The 15234-nt window shown below is 57.8% G+C and overlaps 1 protein-coding gene and 1 long non-coding RNA gene across 2 annotated transcripts; both read left to right on the top strand.

The window, feature by feature from the left end:
• The first annotated feature begins 17 nt into the window (after nt 1-17).
• LOC120616058 (MLX-interacting protein-like) lies at nt 18-9803 on the top strand. Its single transcript, XM_039879371.1, has 7 exons — nt 18-230; nt 1743-1870; nt 2224-2325; nt 2443-2570; nt 2783-2906; nt 4398-4527; nt 5203-9803. The coding sequence occupies exons 1-7, from the start codon at nt 86-88 to the stop codon at nt 5322-5324; spliced, it is 879 nt and encodes a 292-aa protein (XP_039735305.1). The 5' UTR covers nt 18-85; the 3' UTR covers nt 5325-9803.
• Nucleotides 9804-11069: 1266 nt separating this feature from the next.
• On the top strand, nt 11070-15221 carry LOC120616061 (uncharacterized). The gene is made up of 3 exons (XR_005656454.1): nt 11070-12993; nt 13947-14130; nt 14968-15221. It is a non-coding gene; the product is annotated as an uncharacterized LOC120616061 (long non-coding RNA).
• Nucleotides 15222-15234: the final 13 nt, after the last annotated feature.

The raw sequence follows: 15234 nt of genomic DNA, 5'->3' as shown, positions 1-15234 counted from the left end.
CCTGACGTGACCGTGGTCGGGGTGACTGCTCTCACCTGTGTCTCCCCAGGCTCCTGGAGTCTCGGAGTTCCACAGCGGCATCCTGATGCCAGACCTCGGCCATGCCGCAAGCAGCCAGCCCGCCCCCGTGTCCCGGCTCTTCTCTCCACGTGCAGGGCAAGACTCCCTGGTGAAGGGCGAGCAGGTCCCGATGCACGGGAGCGGTCCCCAGGTCCCTGCTGCGGGCGCCAGTGAGTGTTCACTCTGGTCGGAGCAGTCGAGACTTTGTGGACAAGATGAGCAGGCCCTCTGCCGCACTGGGGAGGCCGCCGTGGGGTGGCCCGGGCCCGAGCCCAGGCTCATAGGCCGTGCAGTGAGGCCTCATAAGCTTCCAGTGGCCCAGGCTAGGGCAACGCTCAGCGTGGGGCAGGATCCACCACAGTAGCAGAGAAGTAGTTGGGGTGCCGCAGTGTAGACCGCTAGCGAACTCGGAAACACCGCTCGTCACACCCTTCAGAGAGGCCTGGCTTTGAGCTGCCCGTCTGATCCAGAAAAGTCCTTGCCGAGAGTTTCCAGAAAGCATTAGTGGGGTTGCTGTAGCCGCAGGAGCCATCAGCCTTGTCTCCGTGCCAGCCTGCTCACCCCCCCATCCAAGCACTGCGCATCTGTCAGCCCGTTTCCACGCTCTGGCCTTTCACTGGGGAGACAGGGTGGCACTGACCTTGATCTTGCTGAGAGGTCAGGGATAAATGATTTGCCCAGAGCAGTGGGGGTGGAACCAGGACCTAGCTCCTTAGGGAGGTGAACCAGAAGTGTCTTCCTGTTGGAAGCAGGGCTGGCAGGGCGGGCGTGGCTGCCCCCGGAGCTCTGCCAACAGCCGTCCTCTGCCCCAGGTGGACTGAGGAGGGCGCTCGCCGCTTACAGGGCTCAGACAGAGGGACCTATCTGAGGACAGGTTTTGAAGAATAAGGACCTTCAGTCTGGAAAGATGAAGACGCAGACTAGTGTTGATTCAGGCCCCTAAGGTCACATGAGGAAGGGCTTGGGTCAGCGTCACCTTGTCCACTGAGGCCCAGAACACAGAGAGCTGTGCCGGGAGCTGGAGAGGGCGTCTGGGGAGAATGATCCAGTAGAGAAGGACCAATCTGAGGCATCGTGTACAGGGAGGTAGAAGAGGCCCAGGGGGTCCACGGGACACATCCAAGAGATCCTGGTGACAAGCACTACCTGCAAGGGTTACCGGTCTCTCCATCATGTCCTCCGTGGGTAAAAGAGTTTGTGTTTTTTTAGTTAAAAAGTTTGGGGGTAGGTGAGGTTGAACAAAGCATAAGGAAATGTACCTGTACAGTTTAAACGAACCAGAGCAGGACAGGTGCTTGTGTTCTTACCACAGGAGGTGAGCACCAGAGCCTCTCGCACCGCGGAGAGCCCCGGTCCCCCCAGGTGGCTTTGTAGGAGGCCATTAGGCGTCAGACCTCTCAAAACTCTCCCACATCCCCCAGGACCTGTGACTGGCAGAGCCTGGGCCACATTCCACTCCATGTCCGGCCAGCCCTCGCCAGGCCTCACCCGGGCCTGACGCACCCCCCTTAGGACGTTGGCAAGAATTTCTCTGGTTTTTGCTCTGGGGCCTCTGTGGGAGGTTCTTGATGGGTTTCTGAGTCTTGGGACTTGCTGGGGGTCTGGGGGTGAGGGCTGCGGCTGGCGCAGCTTTGCTGAGCCCACCTCTCCAGCCCTGTCCCCAAATGGTCTGTTCTTCGCAGGTCGAGACGGCCCGAACTCAGGACAGGCCTCGCCGTGCACTTCAGAGCAGAGCCCCAGCCCTCAGTCTCCCCAGAACAGCAGCTCAGGGAAATACACTGCAGACCCCAAACACGTGGCTTCTCTAAAGGTACCAAATGTCTGTCTCGGGTCTGGATTCACTAGGAAGGATACGGAAACAGGGAGGAGAGTATCGGGGAACCTTTGAGACAGCTGCACCCCTGACTGGAGTCACTGGAGAGGAGACCCGAGGGTTGTGGGCGGCTGGGGGGTGCCACAGCAGCAGTCGATCCCTGGTTCTTTGGCGGTAGTCTCAGGCCCTCGCCCTTCAGCTTCTTGCTGGCCCTCCTTGCGCATAGTTCTCTAGCCAGTTCTCTAGCCGGCCCGCAGCTGTCAGCAGCAGGTGGCGGGGTGGGGGACGAGAGAAGACGGCCCCGCACGCAGCACACCGCACGGCGCAGTGACCGGCCAGTTCCCCAACAGAACCGGCAGATGAAGCACATTTCAGCCGAGCAGAAGAGACGCTTCAACATCAAGATGAGCTTTGACACGCTGAACAGTTTGATCTCTAATAACTCCAAGCTGGTGAGCGGCTGGGGGCACGGGGGTCGGGAGCCGACAGACGGCCGAGCACTTCCTGCACATTGCCGGGTGGACGTGCGGGGCATGCGGGGTGCCACTCTGACCGGCCACCGCCCGCAGACCAGCCACGCCGTGACGCTGCAGAAGACCATGGAGCACATCACCAAGCTGCAGCAGGAGCGCAGCCAGATGCAGGAGGAGGCGCGGCGGCTGCGGGAGGAGATCGAGGAGCTCAACGCCACCATCATGTGAGGCGGGGCGCCCGGGGGCCGGGCGGTGCCTCGTCCCCTCACACGTGTGGGGCACACTGGCCGCAGGACCCTCTGTGGCCTCAGTGCTGATGGACACCTCTCCGTGGCAGCACTTTGGCTTCGTGTCCTCCTCCCGCCCGTTCGGCCCCCTGGGGTCTGAATTTGCACCGGCTGCACCAAGCTTCCTGTGACTCTTCCTGTCCTTTCAGCTCCTGCCAGCAGCTGCTCCCTGCCACGGGAGTCCCTGTCACCCGGCGCCAGTTTGATCACATGACAGACATGTTTGACGAATACGTGAAGAGCCGGACCCTGCAGAATTGGAAGTTCTGGATTGTATCTTTGGGTTTTCTTTGCCCCACCCCATCCCAAGCCAGCCACTGAAACAGCAGACCCACACTCTAGCTCCTTTAGAAAGATTCTTTAAGTGGTTGTCATTGAGTTCAAGACAGGAAATACTAGTTTCTGCCTCGAATGACGGGGCACCGGCCAAGCCTGTGATGTGGAGTGGAGCTGTCGTTGGTGACTGTCCAGGCTCGGGGCTCTGGGTAGGCAGAACAGGCCAGCATTGCTCTCTAGGTCCTTGAGAAAAAAAGGCAGTGCTAGAATGCCACTTGCGGAAGCAGTAACGTGGGAAGAAGGTGGGGTCTAGTGTGACACATCCCAGCACCCAGCAGAGAGGAGGGCGAGCACCATCCGCACGGCAGATGAGAAACCCGGGCTCACAAACCCGAGTGCAGAGCCTAGATTGGACACCAGCTCCTTCCAGGCTGTTCTCTGAGTTTGTGCCGCAGGCCTTGAATGCTGTCGTGAGAGGCCGAGCCTGTCTCGGGGGCCAAGGCCTCCATGCACCTGGCCTTCCAGATGTCAGCAGGGCCCTTACAGGGAATGGCTCCTGCCTTGTTGCTCCGCAGCCAGCCACCGCTGTGCCTCTGAGCAGACTGCACATGTGGCAGGTCGGCCGCCCCCTCCCCTCCTCCAGCCGTGGGTCTGACGGACTGAGGAGCCGTCACGATGGAGGCTCTGACTGGGCAGGTGGTGCCTGTGTGTGCTCTGATGGGTGGTTCTCGGAGAGGGGGTGGACTCCAGCTCCGGTGTCCCTGTTCTGCTGTCCTGTTGCCGAGCTCCGGTCCTGACGCCCTCCTGCTGGCGGCTGGCGGCTGGGATGTGTCAGAACCTCTTTGGTAAAACGGCACGTTCCTCACCGTCAGGCTGAGGCATGCGGGACGGTGGACGCTGACCGGGCGCAGGTCGCAGAAAGCGGACCCCGTGCGTTCCCTGAGCGCACGCCCGCGGGGGCGTGGGCGACCGCATAGAGTATGACTGAGCGGCGCGTCGGCGCTGGGCACAAAGGCGACATCTCTAGGCCAGTAGCTCCTCCTCCTGCTCTCTCCAGGACAGACGGCCCCCAACTCGGGAGGGTTAGAGTTAGGGTTGTTCAGCTTTAGGATGGTGTGGAAAGGATGCGAATAGTGAAGTGCACGAGACAGCCAGGACTTTATTATAAAAAGGCTTTGCGTGAGGCGCTGTGGGTTAGCTGTGTGCCACGCATTTTCTGCGTACGATGCGTAAGTCAGGGAGCACCTGTACGTAGAGACCGTCGTGTTCTTGTCATTGCACCAGGACCCTTTCCAGACCAGAGAGACTTCTCCGGCCTGCTCAGTGGTCAGTTACAGTTGGGTGGAAACATTCAGGCGAGTGCCAGGCACGCTCACCTTGTCCAGGTCTCTGTCTTGACTCCTTGCGCAGTTGCTTCGCGGCCCTGGGGGAAATTCGTCACAGGCCTCCCTTGTCACTCACCTTTCCCTTAACCCACGCGCCGTGCAGTTCAGCGTCATCATCAAGCCGCTGTTCGAGTCCTTCAAGGGGATGGTGTCCACCAGCAGCCTGGAGGAGCTGCACCGGACCGTGCTGTCCTGGCTGGACCAGCACTGCTCCCTGCCCATCCTCAGGCCAAGTGAGTGGGGTGGCCACACGGGGGTGGTGGGATTAAAGGCTGTCACCCTTCATGCTAGTGCCAGAGAGAGGAGGGTCCTTAGCTGCAGGTACTTGTATAGGAGACCCAGGCGCCGCTGCCAGCCACCATGCGGACAAGGCCCAGGCCACGGGGACAGTGTCGTGTAGGAGGCCTCGAGCTGGAAATGCCAGCTCCAGGACAGGGGGCAGATGTCCCAGCGCCTCTCCACAGCTTTCTGCATGTGATATGCGTCACCTTGTTCAGACCTTGTGTACGTTAATTGAGCAATTACTGTTCGCCAGGCTCTGTCTCAGGTGCTTTCGGCTGTGTTGTTTTTTTGTTTAATTCTTATAATAACCAAGAAAGCCGTGCCTATGTATTAAAGTTAGAGGCACGTTAGCACTAGCGGATGAGCAGGAAGAGCTTGGGATTCTCGCCCATCTGCAGGAAGACAGCGTTTGGGGAGCTTTCTTAAGGGCAGAGAGGTGTGAGTGCCCAGGTCTCGGCACAGAGGACCCCCTCCTGTCCTTAGGTCGAGCTTAGTGCCCCTCCTGCTTGGCAAGCAGAAGAGCCATCACGATGGTTGTGTGTGTGAGACTGTGCGTGCCATCCATCGTGGGGCTCGAAGCTTCACGCATGTCCATGTCTTCACACCGACCTCTTCCTGTCTTCCAGCGGTGCTGAACACCCTCCGGCATCTGAGCACCACCACCTCCATCCTGACGGACCCGTCCCAGCTGCCAGAGCAGGCCACAAAGGCTGTCACCAGAATCGGCAAGAGATCGGGGGAGTCTTAGCAGCGCCTGGTGGGTGTGTGGCTGCACAAGGTGCCATGGAGACCCTTCCCTGCCGTGGAGAGGAAGCCGTGCCCCACGACCCTCCCAACGCAGAGGCTCGGGGCCTCCTTCCGAGGCCGGCCCACTGGGCCGCTTCAACACCACACTCAGGTCTGAAGCAGGTTCGGGTCCTGCCAACAGCAATAGCCCGTCTTCGGGAAGCCCTTGCTGTACACTTTCACTCAGCGACCTCAGTCACAACCTCCCTTGCCCTCAGGACAGCTTGGACAGGGGACCGCCGCAGTCCCAGTCCTGTCCTGCTGGTGCTCTGCCGGGCCCCCGGTGCCAGCGCGGGGAGTAGATGGGGCGCGTCTGCTCCCAGAGAACTTCAGGGTCCCTTCCCGGTCCTCCTCTGTCGCATCCGGGGCAGTTGTAGTGCTCTGGCCCACCGTGGGGCAGTTGGCAGGCATCTTCCTTCCTTCCCCAGACTCTGACCTTGCAGGTAGACGTGGACAATTGCCCAGCACAGTCAGCTGCCTGGGGACCCCCAGAACGCGTGCGTGCAGAAGCGGAGGGGGTGCATACACGCGGGACGAGAGGGAAAGCGCAAACGATGCAATCCGCCACTCCAGCCCGGAAACCCTCTTGGGTGACGTCGTCACCTGCTAACCGTTTAGTTCCACTTGACGTTGCGTCGCAGCATCCACGGCGTCGCTGACTTGAGAATCACGGTGAAGACGCAGCCCGGGGTCCTGCCGGGCGAGAGCTCGCAGCGTGGCCCTTCCTCCGTCGTCTCCACCTGCTGCCGGGCTCCGCCTCGGATGAGCCCGCAGTGTCCGAGACACGCGGAGCCCGTAGGGGGTAGCACTCGAAAGGCCTGACTCCACGGTGCTGCCATCAGCCTGGCCATCTCGTCTGCATCGTTCACCCGGGAGCCTCAGACCATAACAGTTCTCGGACCAAAGATGTCTCCACACCCAAAGTCTGTTCTGTCCTGTGTTTGGAGGAAGAGATGGAATGTTGACGGGCAGAACTCCGAGGTAGCCACCCTCAGCTGTCTCTAGGCCGCGCCCAGATCAGACAGGAACTACACTCGGAGTCGATCCGAGGCGGGCTGTGGGGGTGGGCAGTGGGCTGTTGCCCAGCGTGGGAATCGCAGGGTTCGGAGGGGTGTGCCGGCACCGGAAGAACGTGGGTGTGTCATCCTGCTGTGAAGACCGGAGCGCCAGCCGGCTTTCCTCTCTCCTCCTTGCCAGTGGTGGGGACGGGCAGTGTTGGGCAGGCTGGGAGTGAGTGGGCTTCGAGGGGGCCTAGGGTCCACATGGGGGGGACCACGGCTACCTCCTGAAGTTCCGATCCATTCGGAGGCTCCCCCTGGTTCCTGGAGGCCCGAGGAATGTGCTCAGAGTGCGGCCAGCCCCACCTCAGCTTTGGGTGATGGAGGACGAGTGGGGGTTCTGCCACCATCTCTGCTGCCGGTCACTGACCAGTCGCCTGCTCCCTGGTCGGTGTCCATCCCTGTCCGAGAGCAGCGTGGCGGCACCCCGCAGGCCCCACAGGAAACGTGTTTACAGGCCTTCCGGGTCCCTTCCCTGTATAGCTGGTCCTTAGTTTCCATTGGGACATGGTAAGAGAGCCCACCTTTCCCCCTAGGGTAAATGAGAAGTCCCCTTCAAAAGGGGACTACCACCGTGGCGCGAGCCCCACTAGGGTCAAAGGAAAAAGGGGGATGCGGACCGCTCCCCGCCATGAGGGCTCGTGGAAAGTCATGAGCTCGGCCCCTCCCAGATCCTGTGCCTTCATAGACCACGCCGGGCCACGGTGCTTGGCCCAGCCTGAACCTCTCCTAAGTCAGCAGCTTGCTCCCCACCCCTTCCTGAGAGTCTTTTAAAAAAAAAAAATACTGTGGGATATAAAATTGGCCTGTTGCTTCTTTGGCCTACCTCTCCATCTCTCCCTTTGGCTGAGTTAACGTTCACGATTCTGTTTTAAATATTTAAGGCTGTTAGGTTGTACGTGCCTTTGAAGGGTGTGCGCGTGTCTGTGTTTGTTATCCCAGCAGACTGTTGACTAGATGCATGTTTCTGTTTTGAGATATTTACTTAAATCCGTTTCTCTTGGTGCTTCAATCGCCACGGCTGTCAGGCCACAAAGCTGCTCTTCTTACTGCAGACACAGTCGTTTCTCGTCCTGGAGGTGATCTTGTTTTGGAATCTTGCCTGATGAATCTGGCCAGACATGAGGGCCTAGCCTCAGCCTCCATGCCGGGATGTGGGGGTACCCCAGCCAGGATGTGGGGGTACCGAGGCCACTCCGCCGGCGGCCTCAAGTGGACGCTGACCACGGGGGCTGCGGGTCCTTTACACTTGTTTTCACCCCAACTCCTGTCCCTGCTCTCATAAAACAAACTTAAAAATGCTGACACTTTAGAGTAAGATTGATCTGAAAAGAAAAAAGCTCCCGTCTGGCACCTGAGTCTGCAGGTTTTTCTGTGAAATCTTTCTGTGCCATCAGCCCCCCCACCCTGCTGCCTGTGCTTTCACAATGAGTGGGACATGCAGGGACGGTGCCACCGTGGGGCTTTCTGAAAGCCGAGAGGCCCGTCCCTCCTGTCTCAGGCAGGTCACACACCAGCTGTCGCCCCCTCGGAAGGTCCCTGACCCCGTGACGGACCGGCAGCTCTGTGGCAGTTGTTCACGGCACGGGGAAGGTCGCCACGTCAGAAGTTAATGTGGCTGAGGAGGGACAGGGGCAGGGGCACCGAGATCCCCAGCGCAGCCGTGTTCCTAGAGCCTGTAGGAGGGGTGCTCAGTGGTCGCCCGTGTGTTCTTGGGTGCCCAACTTTCTCTACTTCCTGTCCTTGTGACCTGACCCCACTTCCCCTTTCTAGAGGTCAGGTCTGAAGGTTTTTCTGCTGTGGCTGATAGGGCTATAAACAGATTTTTAAAGGACGTGGGACCCCAGGGTGGTGCCGGGGTGCGGTAGTGAGTGCCATCATTGCCTGATCCCAGCAGACACGCCACCTGGAGGGGTCTGTCCCTCCCGCCTCCCTGCATGCAGCCCTGGCCGGCTCCACCCCAGCTTCCTCTCAGGCTGCGCCTCTGTCGCGGGCCTGGCTTCTCACCTGGGTGCGTCCCGGGCAGCAGGGCTGTTGTTTCCAGGGTTGCACGTTTTTACCGTCTAGCAGGACAAGCTCCCCAGAGCGGAGCCGGGGCCGTCCTGGGGTCTGCTTGCCCGTGGCCTCGCTCTGGTGGAGCGGCCGGGTGCTGCGGACCCCGCCTCAGTTCAGCTCCCTCAGCTCACGGGCTCCAGACGGGCAGGCTCGGGACAGCGCCCCCTCCCCCTCCCGCTCTCAGCGGTCCCTTCCCCTCCGGTGGTCACCTGGTCCCTCCATGGTCTCCGTCCCGCTGCCAGAGGCCCCCTCACAAACCGGGAGTGTGTCAGGTCGCCCCTTCTCTCCGGTGGGAAGAGCTGCCCCTCCCTGGAGACGAGGGGAAACCCGCCCACCGTGGGTCGGCCTCGGTCTTGCAAAGCGTTTCCGTGGCGGGGCCTGGGTGGGGGGACTCAGCGGAGCCCAGACGCCAACACCGGAGACCCTGGGTTTCCAGCTCGCGCACGTTTGTGCCGTCCAGCGGCCGTCTCGACCTCGGTCTGCTCAGCGGGCTCCTGTGGTTGGAGGGACTCTGGGCAGAGACACGCCTTAGGACCCACAGTCAGCTGCCCAGTGTCCTTTCCCTTCTGGAAAATCAGCCTTTGAGAAAGAAAAGGGAATCTTTATGTTGAGTGTCAGCGTGACTTTGTGTGCGTGTGCACGTGTGCTTACACAAGCTTGTGTGTGTGTGTGTGTGTGTGTGAATGGAATTTTATTTTTGTGAAATTCCTTTCCAATTATGTAGCAGAATTTACCTTCATCTCCCAGTCAAACTTCTGGTTCCACAGCCAGCCCCGGGCGTCGCTCCCGTGGAGAGTTCTCCGGTTTCTGAGCAGAGACGAGCCGCTCTCAGGAGTCGGGGCTGTGAGGCTTGGGAGAAGCCGAACTTTCGTACATTTCCAGAGTTTACATCCTGCGGTTAAAGGGCATGCAGGGCTGGGCCGGGGGCACGTGCTCCCGGCCGTGTGGCCGTGTTCCCGCAGGGGAGCTGGGCGTCGCCCGCCCCCACACCACGGCTGCCTCTGTTCACACAGCCCGGGGATAGAAGCCGTGCCACTCGCTCGCTTTGTGACGCCACGCCTTCTCAGTTCATTGTGCACGTGGCTCATCTTTTCTGTCATGAGCTTTGGGGGTCACGTCAGGGCCCCTTTAGGAGACAGTGTGCCTCGCGGTCTGAAAAGCGAAGCGGGGAAGACCCTCTGCAGCGGAGGGCAGCCGCCGGCCCGCACCCGGCCCCGGCCCTCGTGCCCCGCGGTCAGGCGCGTCCCCACCGCCGTGTTCAACACTACAGAGCAGTTCGAAAACTGTATTTGCATCCAAGACAATAAAAAGCTGTATTTTTTGGAAAAGCCTGTGACATGTGCTTTTCAGCGCCACCTTGTTGAGCTGTGAAAGAGATGGGACAGAGTGGAGCCGTGACGGGCTCACCCCTTGCCACCCCAGGGTGCGGTTCAGCCTGGAGCAGGGGCACCGGGGCTGAGGAGGGGCTGCAGGTGTGTCCTGAAGAGGCCTCCACCATCGGGGCCAGTGACAGGTGCCCAGTGTGACGGTTCTGCTGATGAACTCAGCAGGGCCTGGTGCTCCAAGCCTTTCCCGGAGGACAGTCCAGCGGTGCTTGTACAAACGGCCTCTTTCCTCACCTGCATCGTGGGCAGACAGCACCTGCCCTGCACGCTATGGGATGGCCATGAAGGTCACGTAAAATCACACATATTTGGGTGTTCGGTGACCCATGAAGCATTGCACTTAAGAAAACAGAGGTGGTCGTCAGTATGGCCCTGGCGCTGAAAAGGCTCTTAGTCACGGTGATGGCCGCAGGCAGCTGTGGCCTCCCTGAACCACTGACCAGTACCGTAGACGGGAGATGCTGGGAAGTTGACCAGCAGGGATGTGATGTCCCTTTGTTGTGCTAGGAAGACTTTGATGATCTCTAATCAAGATGCCTTCCTCCTTCCCATACCTTCTTCCTATGCCCCCGCCCACCCCCACCCCAGCTCCTTGTGCCTGGGCAGGGCAGCCAGATGAGGTGAGCCGTGCGTGCTGTCCTCACAGGCCGCTGGCCCCAGTACAGAGCTGCTGGCTGTCTCATTGAACAACTGCCCAGATCGGTATCTCCTGACTAAAATGCAGTGGTTTGATACAGAGGCTCTTGTCTGATCAAACCCCCACGCCTCCCCCAAGGAAAATAGTTCATGACACAAAACAAGATTCTGGGCCTTGAGAGTCGGGGGCCTGAGAGACAGAGGTGCGTGGCTTGTGGATTCCTTTGAGCTTCTAGGAGGGGCTCGACTTACACTGGGCTAAGCGACAGATGTCTCTTTGTTGTGCTTTTTTGAGCCCAGCTCCATGTTATGTCTGGAATCTTAGGAGCTGCTGGGGGTAGAATTTGGAGAAGGAGGTGGAGTTCGGATAGGCCGAGAAGGGAGGAACAGTGTCCAGGGAGAGAGGCCAGGGCACCAGCGATTCCCGTTCTGTCAGGCTCAAGGCCACCGTGGGGACAGACACCTCTGGGCAGTTCCAGAGTTGGTGGTGTGGCTAGTCCCATTTCATAGAGGAGGAGCCAGAGTTGTCCCCAAGGTAGCAAAGCGACACAGGTCAGAGTGAAAAGGCTAAAGCGTCATTTTTTATCTTGTGAGTGGCCTCTCCATGCATCCAGTCCAAGGTTATCCTCGATGTCCATCCCCTCCTGTCCGTCACCTCCACCAGCACCACACCTGGCCACGCTTGTCTTCTAAACTTCCAAATTCGCCACCAACTTTCTCCATCCCCACCGCCATCACCCAAGTCCGCGTCACCATCATTTCTCAATTCCCGTTCTGTCTGATGGTCTATCTCACGGTCCACGCGAGCTTGAAAAAGTCCAAGTGGAGCCTTGTCTCTCTACTTAGTCCTTTCCCGGTGAAGGTCAAGCCCACCCCAGCCCTCCGGCCCCGCCCACCTTGCCCCTGCTGCCCGTTATCTTTCCAGACCTCTTTGCTCTTTTCAGTCTTTTGAATGTAACCATGTTTTGTTTTGCTCCAAAGGTTTTCTCGAGGCCTCTTTTCTCTGCCAAGCCTTTCCCCGTTTCTGCGCCTTTTCCTGGGCAGCTCCGATTCTTCCTTCCGGTCTTAATCCTTAAACGTCAGTTCTTCAGAAACCAGCCTGAATGTCCCTCCCCTCAACGAATACAAGTCAGGCCTCAGCGCACCCTGCGTTTCTTCAGGACACTGGTCATGTTTGTCATCTTCTGTCTTCTCCAGGTTCCGAGGCCCATCAGCACAAAGGCCTGATGCCCTGTGGTCACTGCTGTGTCCAGCACCAAACTCGCACAGAGCAGGTGCCCAGGTAACCTGCCGCATGAGCCACCAGCCCATGGATTCCACCAGCCCAGTGCCCCTTGCTGGGGTCCCCTTCGGAGAGGTGTAGAGGGTGTGGGAACCCCAGTAAGGCTTCAGGGGAGGGGCAGGTGACTAGCGTGTGCAGCTGTCAAGCTAATGTAGGGGTCGAACAAGATTTAAAGGTTGATTCCTCCAATTACATGTTTCTCTAAAAAGTTCTACTTTAGTCATTTAGGTCGTAATTCAGTAATTTTAGGTTTAGAGATGATAAGAATTCTCCCTAAGTGGCATTTAAGAGCCATTTTGTTTTGGATGTGGACTCAACTCTACAGAACACAGCTCACCTTCTCTGAGAGCTCTTTTTGGGGTGTCATGATCTGAATTTAGCTTCACGTAGGGTGGTATGATCATGCTTGTCCTAAATTTCAATAAGCGTGCTTTTTACTTTTTTATTTCAGAAAATCTCCAGCATGCACAGAGGCCCCCCGCGTACTCATCACCCACTTCAAAAATGACCAACTCAGGGCCAATTTTGTTTTATATATACCTCGTCCCCACCCCCATTATTTTGAAGCAAAACCCAGACACTACGGGGATTTCATGTTAATAGTAAATGTGTTTTTAATTACTATTTCCAGAATTACACATGTGCTTGCAATGTTGGTCATTTAAAGTCTCCCAAAAGCTTTGTGAAAGCCACAAAGTCACAGTTAATAAGAAGCCTGGGGAATGAAGAGTTCTGATTGATCAGATTGTCTGTTTCACCGAATCATTAGCTAGAAAACCCTTGTTATTTGAAGAGGGGAAAAGCTTTCTAAGATAAGCAGCTCCTTTCCTGCCTTAATGGGTGTGATGCTGCAAACAGCCTAATCTCTCCATCTCAGTCTGACTGATTGTCGCTCCTGGGGGAAGTGACCCAACAGGGTTGGTTGGTTCCATTACAGATGCGTGGTGAGGGTGCAGCCTGAGCGAGCAGGAGTCAAGGGCCTTCTCGCCTGCCCCCTCACCTGCCCAGAAGCCCCGATTCCCGCCCGCGGTGTCTCCGTGTCCCAGCGCACTCGTCCCTGTCACTGAACGGCCTCCCCTGGGAGGCACACCTGCCACGAGTCTGCCCAGCTTCCCCCGTCTCTCCGTCTTTGACCACGAAGCACATGCTGAGGGCCTAAGTTCGCACCTGGCTCAGGGAACAGACACTGACCGTATTGGAGACACGGCCAAATCTGTGAGTGATGGGGTGAGCTCCTGCAGGATCTGCAGGAACAGGTCCTGAGGTAGGGGGGGTCCAGAATGTCCCCGTGGTAGGTGGCACCTGAGCCAGGAACCAGCAGGACAGGCAGAGTTAATCCAGGCAAAGCCAGGCAAAACCCACAGGGAGAGAGCACACGGGTTCACCAATCTGACACCTCCGCTATGCAGACCGGCCCCTCGCTCGCTGCCGGGGCTTTTTCTTATCTCTTATCTCTCGTCTCTTGAAGTTTTCTCCTTTTCCAATTGACTCATTTGTCTACACTCACACGTTTCTCTTTCTCAAGTCTCTGCTTCTAACCAAGCTTTCTTTAACTTTCGATCTCCCCTGCCAAAACCTCGTTCATCCCCAAGTATTGTGCATTTCGATATATGGCATCGCTGTCCACCCAGTTGCTGAAACCATAAGTCCAGACGTCACCCTCGCTTTGTCCTTTCCTTCATTTCCTGCCTTCAGTCTATCAGTTAAAACTTTCAATGTTACCTCCAAAATAATCACAAATCCAAGACCCGCCACCACCACCACCCCCCCGCAAACCATCCCTGCCCTCAGTGATCCGGCCACCATCGCCTCATCTGGGCGACTGTCATGTTCTCCATGTTCCACTTCTTGCTGCTCTGCCGTCATCTCCACAGAGCTGGAATCAGCTCTTTACAGACACTTATGACACAGCGTATCCTTCCCCCACTTGAACTTCCAATGGCTTCCTGTTGCATCTGAACTAAAGTCCAAACTCCTCCCCCCATCTCCTGACTGTCCCGGGCCTGGAAATATCCCTCTACGAGGGGTGGATAGTGGTGCCACCTCCCCCGCCGGAAGGTAGCAAGGATTAAATAAGCACCTCTCACGTTAGCTACTTTTGCCATCCTTCGTCTCTCTTCCCCGCCTCCTTCCCATTTCCAACAAATCGTATCTTCTTCTGCATTCAGACTTTATTGACGCTGGCGCCCAAACCACCTTCCTTTGTAATACTCTGGCGGCATTCCGAGTCTCCTGTCCCCACAGCATCCTGCCCGCTCTCTTTTCATCCGTCAAATCCTGCGTTGTGAATTCTGTCTCCAGGATGTCGCCGACGGAATGTCCCAGCCCGTGCCGTGGACACAGCCGGGACAGGTCAGAGTTGAATTCCGTCCTAACAGAACTCTCGTAGCTCCGGCCTAAAAAGGTCAGGAAATAACACCATCCCTTTTTCAAAAACCTGCCCTCCTCCCAGCACTTTGGAACCTGCCGCTCCCCTGGGACACCGTCCCCAGCCCTCAGCAGGGCGTTCGGCACAGCTCCCACCTCATCTCCCCTGTCTGTCCCCCGCTGCATGGCCCACGTTCCAGGCAAAATGGACATCCTGCGGTCGTTCAGCCATGGCCTGTGCTGCTTCTTGCTGCACCTTTGCCAACGTCCCCTCCCGCTGGACGGCCTCGTGCTTCCCCCTCTCCCTGGCCTGCCCAGGCCAGCCCACTTTGGACTTGGAACTACCACCAATGCTCCTTTTCTGTCATGTCACATGCCACCTTCCGGCAGGGAGGGGGTAATTGTCAATACTGCGTTCACATCATCATCCCTTTATAAGGACAGAGACCATATCTCATTTTATCAGTCATCTACCGTAGCACAAAGCTTTTGTGTCCTGGGCACTCACTCAGCAAGCTCATGATTTAAATCACATCTACCACTACCTGCCCCGGAGTGATGCGGCAACTCAACAGAGACTGTTGCTTTACCAACCCACCTCAGAGATAAGGAAGCCGAGGCTCAGAGTTACATAAGTTGCCCAGTGGCACTATCGCCAGGGCTGAGCTGTAGATGTTTGTGCGTCTGACCCGAGAGCCGAGCCCCGCCCCCCAGCGCTGACAGCCAGCATGTGCCGGCAGTTTCCGCTGTCCCCAAAAGACGCTGTATGGGAGAGATCGTAAACACCGTAGGGGAGAGATTGTTATCCCTTATTTTACACAGGAGAAAATGAAGTCTTTCCTTTCACGATAAGAACACTCAACAAACCGGGAGCGGAGGGAACTTCTTCAGCCTGATGGAGGCGGCGATGAAAACCCCGCAGCCAACGTATTGGATGGCGGAAGACTGAGCGCTTCCGTCTAAGAGAGGAAGAGGTCGAGGACGTCGGCTCTCGCCACTCCTGTTCAACGCTGTCCCGCAGGTTCTGGTCAGGACATAGGCACACACGGCGTTCCGATCGGAATGGGAGGAGGAAAACAAACGGTCTCT

The sequence above is a fragment of the Pteropus medius genome, unplaced genomic scaffold (assembly GCF_902729225.1).
Source record: "Pteropus medius unplaced genomic scaffold, Ma_sr-lr_union100, whole genome shotgun sequence".
Classification (NCBI taxonomy): Eukaryota; Metazoa; Chordata; class Mammalia; order Chiroptera; family Pteropodidae; genus Pteropus; species Pteropus medius.
This window is presented reverse-complemented; position numbering and strand designations above follow the sequence as displayed.

Bases quoted from the DNA above. Each gene is read 5' to 3' on its own strand.
- LOC120616058 (XM_039879371.1), top strand. From the start codon at position 86: ATGCCAGACCTCGGCCATGCCGCAAGCAGCCAGCCCGCCCCCGTGTCC. The intron at 1,871-2,223 runs GTACCAAATGTC...GTTCCCCAACAG, and splicing joins AACACGTGGCTTCTCTAAAG to AACCGGCAGATGAAGCACAT. The intron at 2,571-2,782 runs GTGAGGCGGGGC...CTGTCCTTTCAG, and splicing joins GAGCTCAACGCCACCATCAT to CTCCTGCCAGCAGCTGCTCC.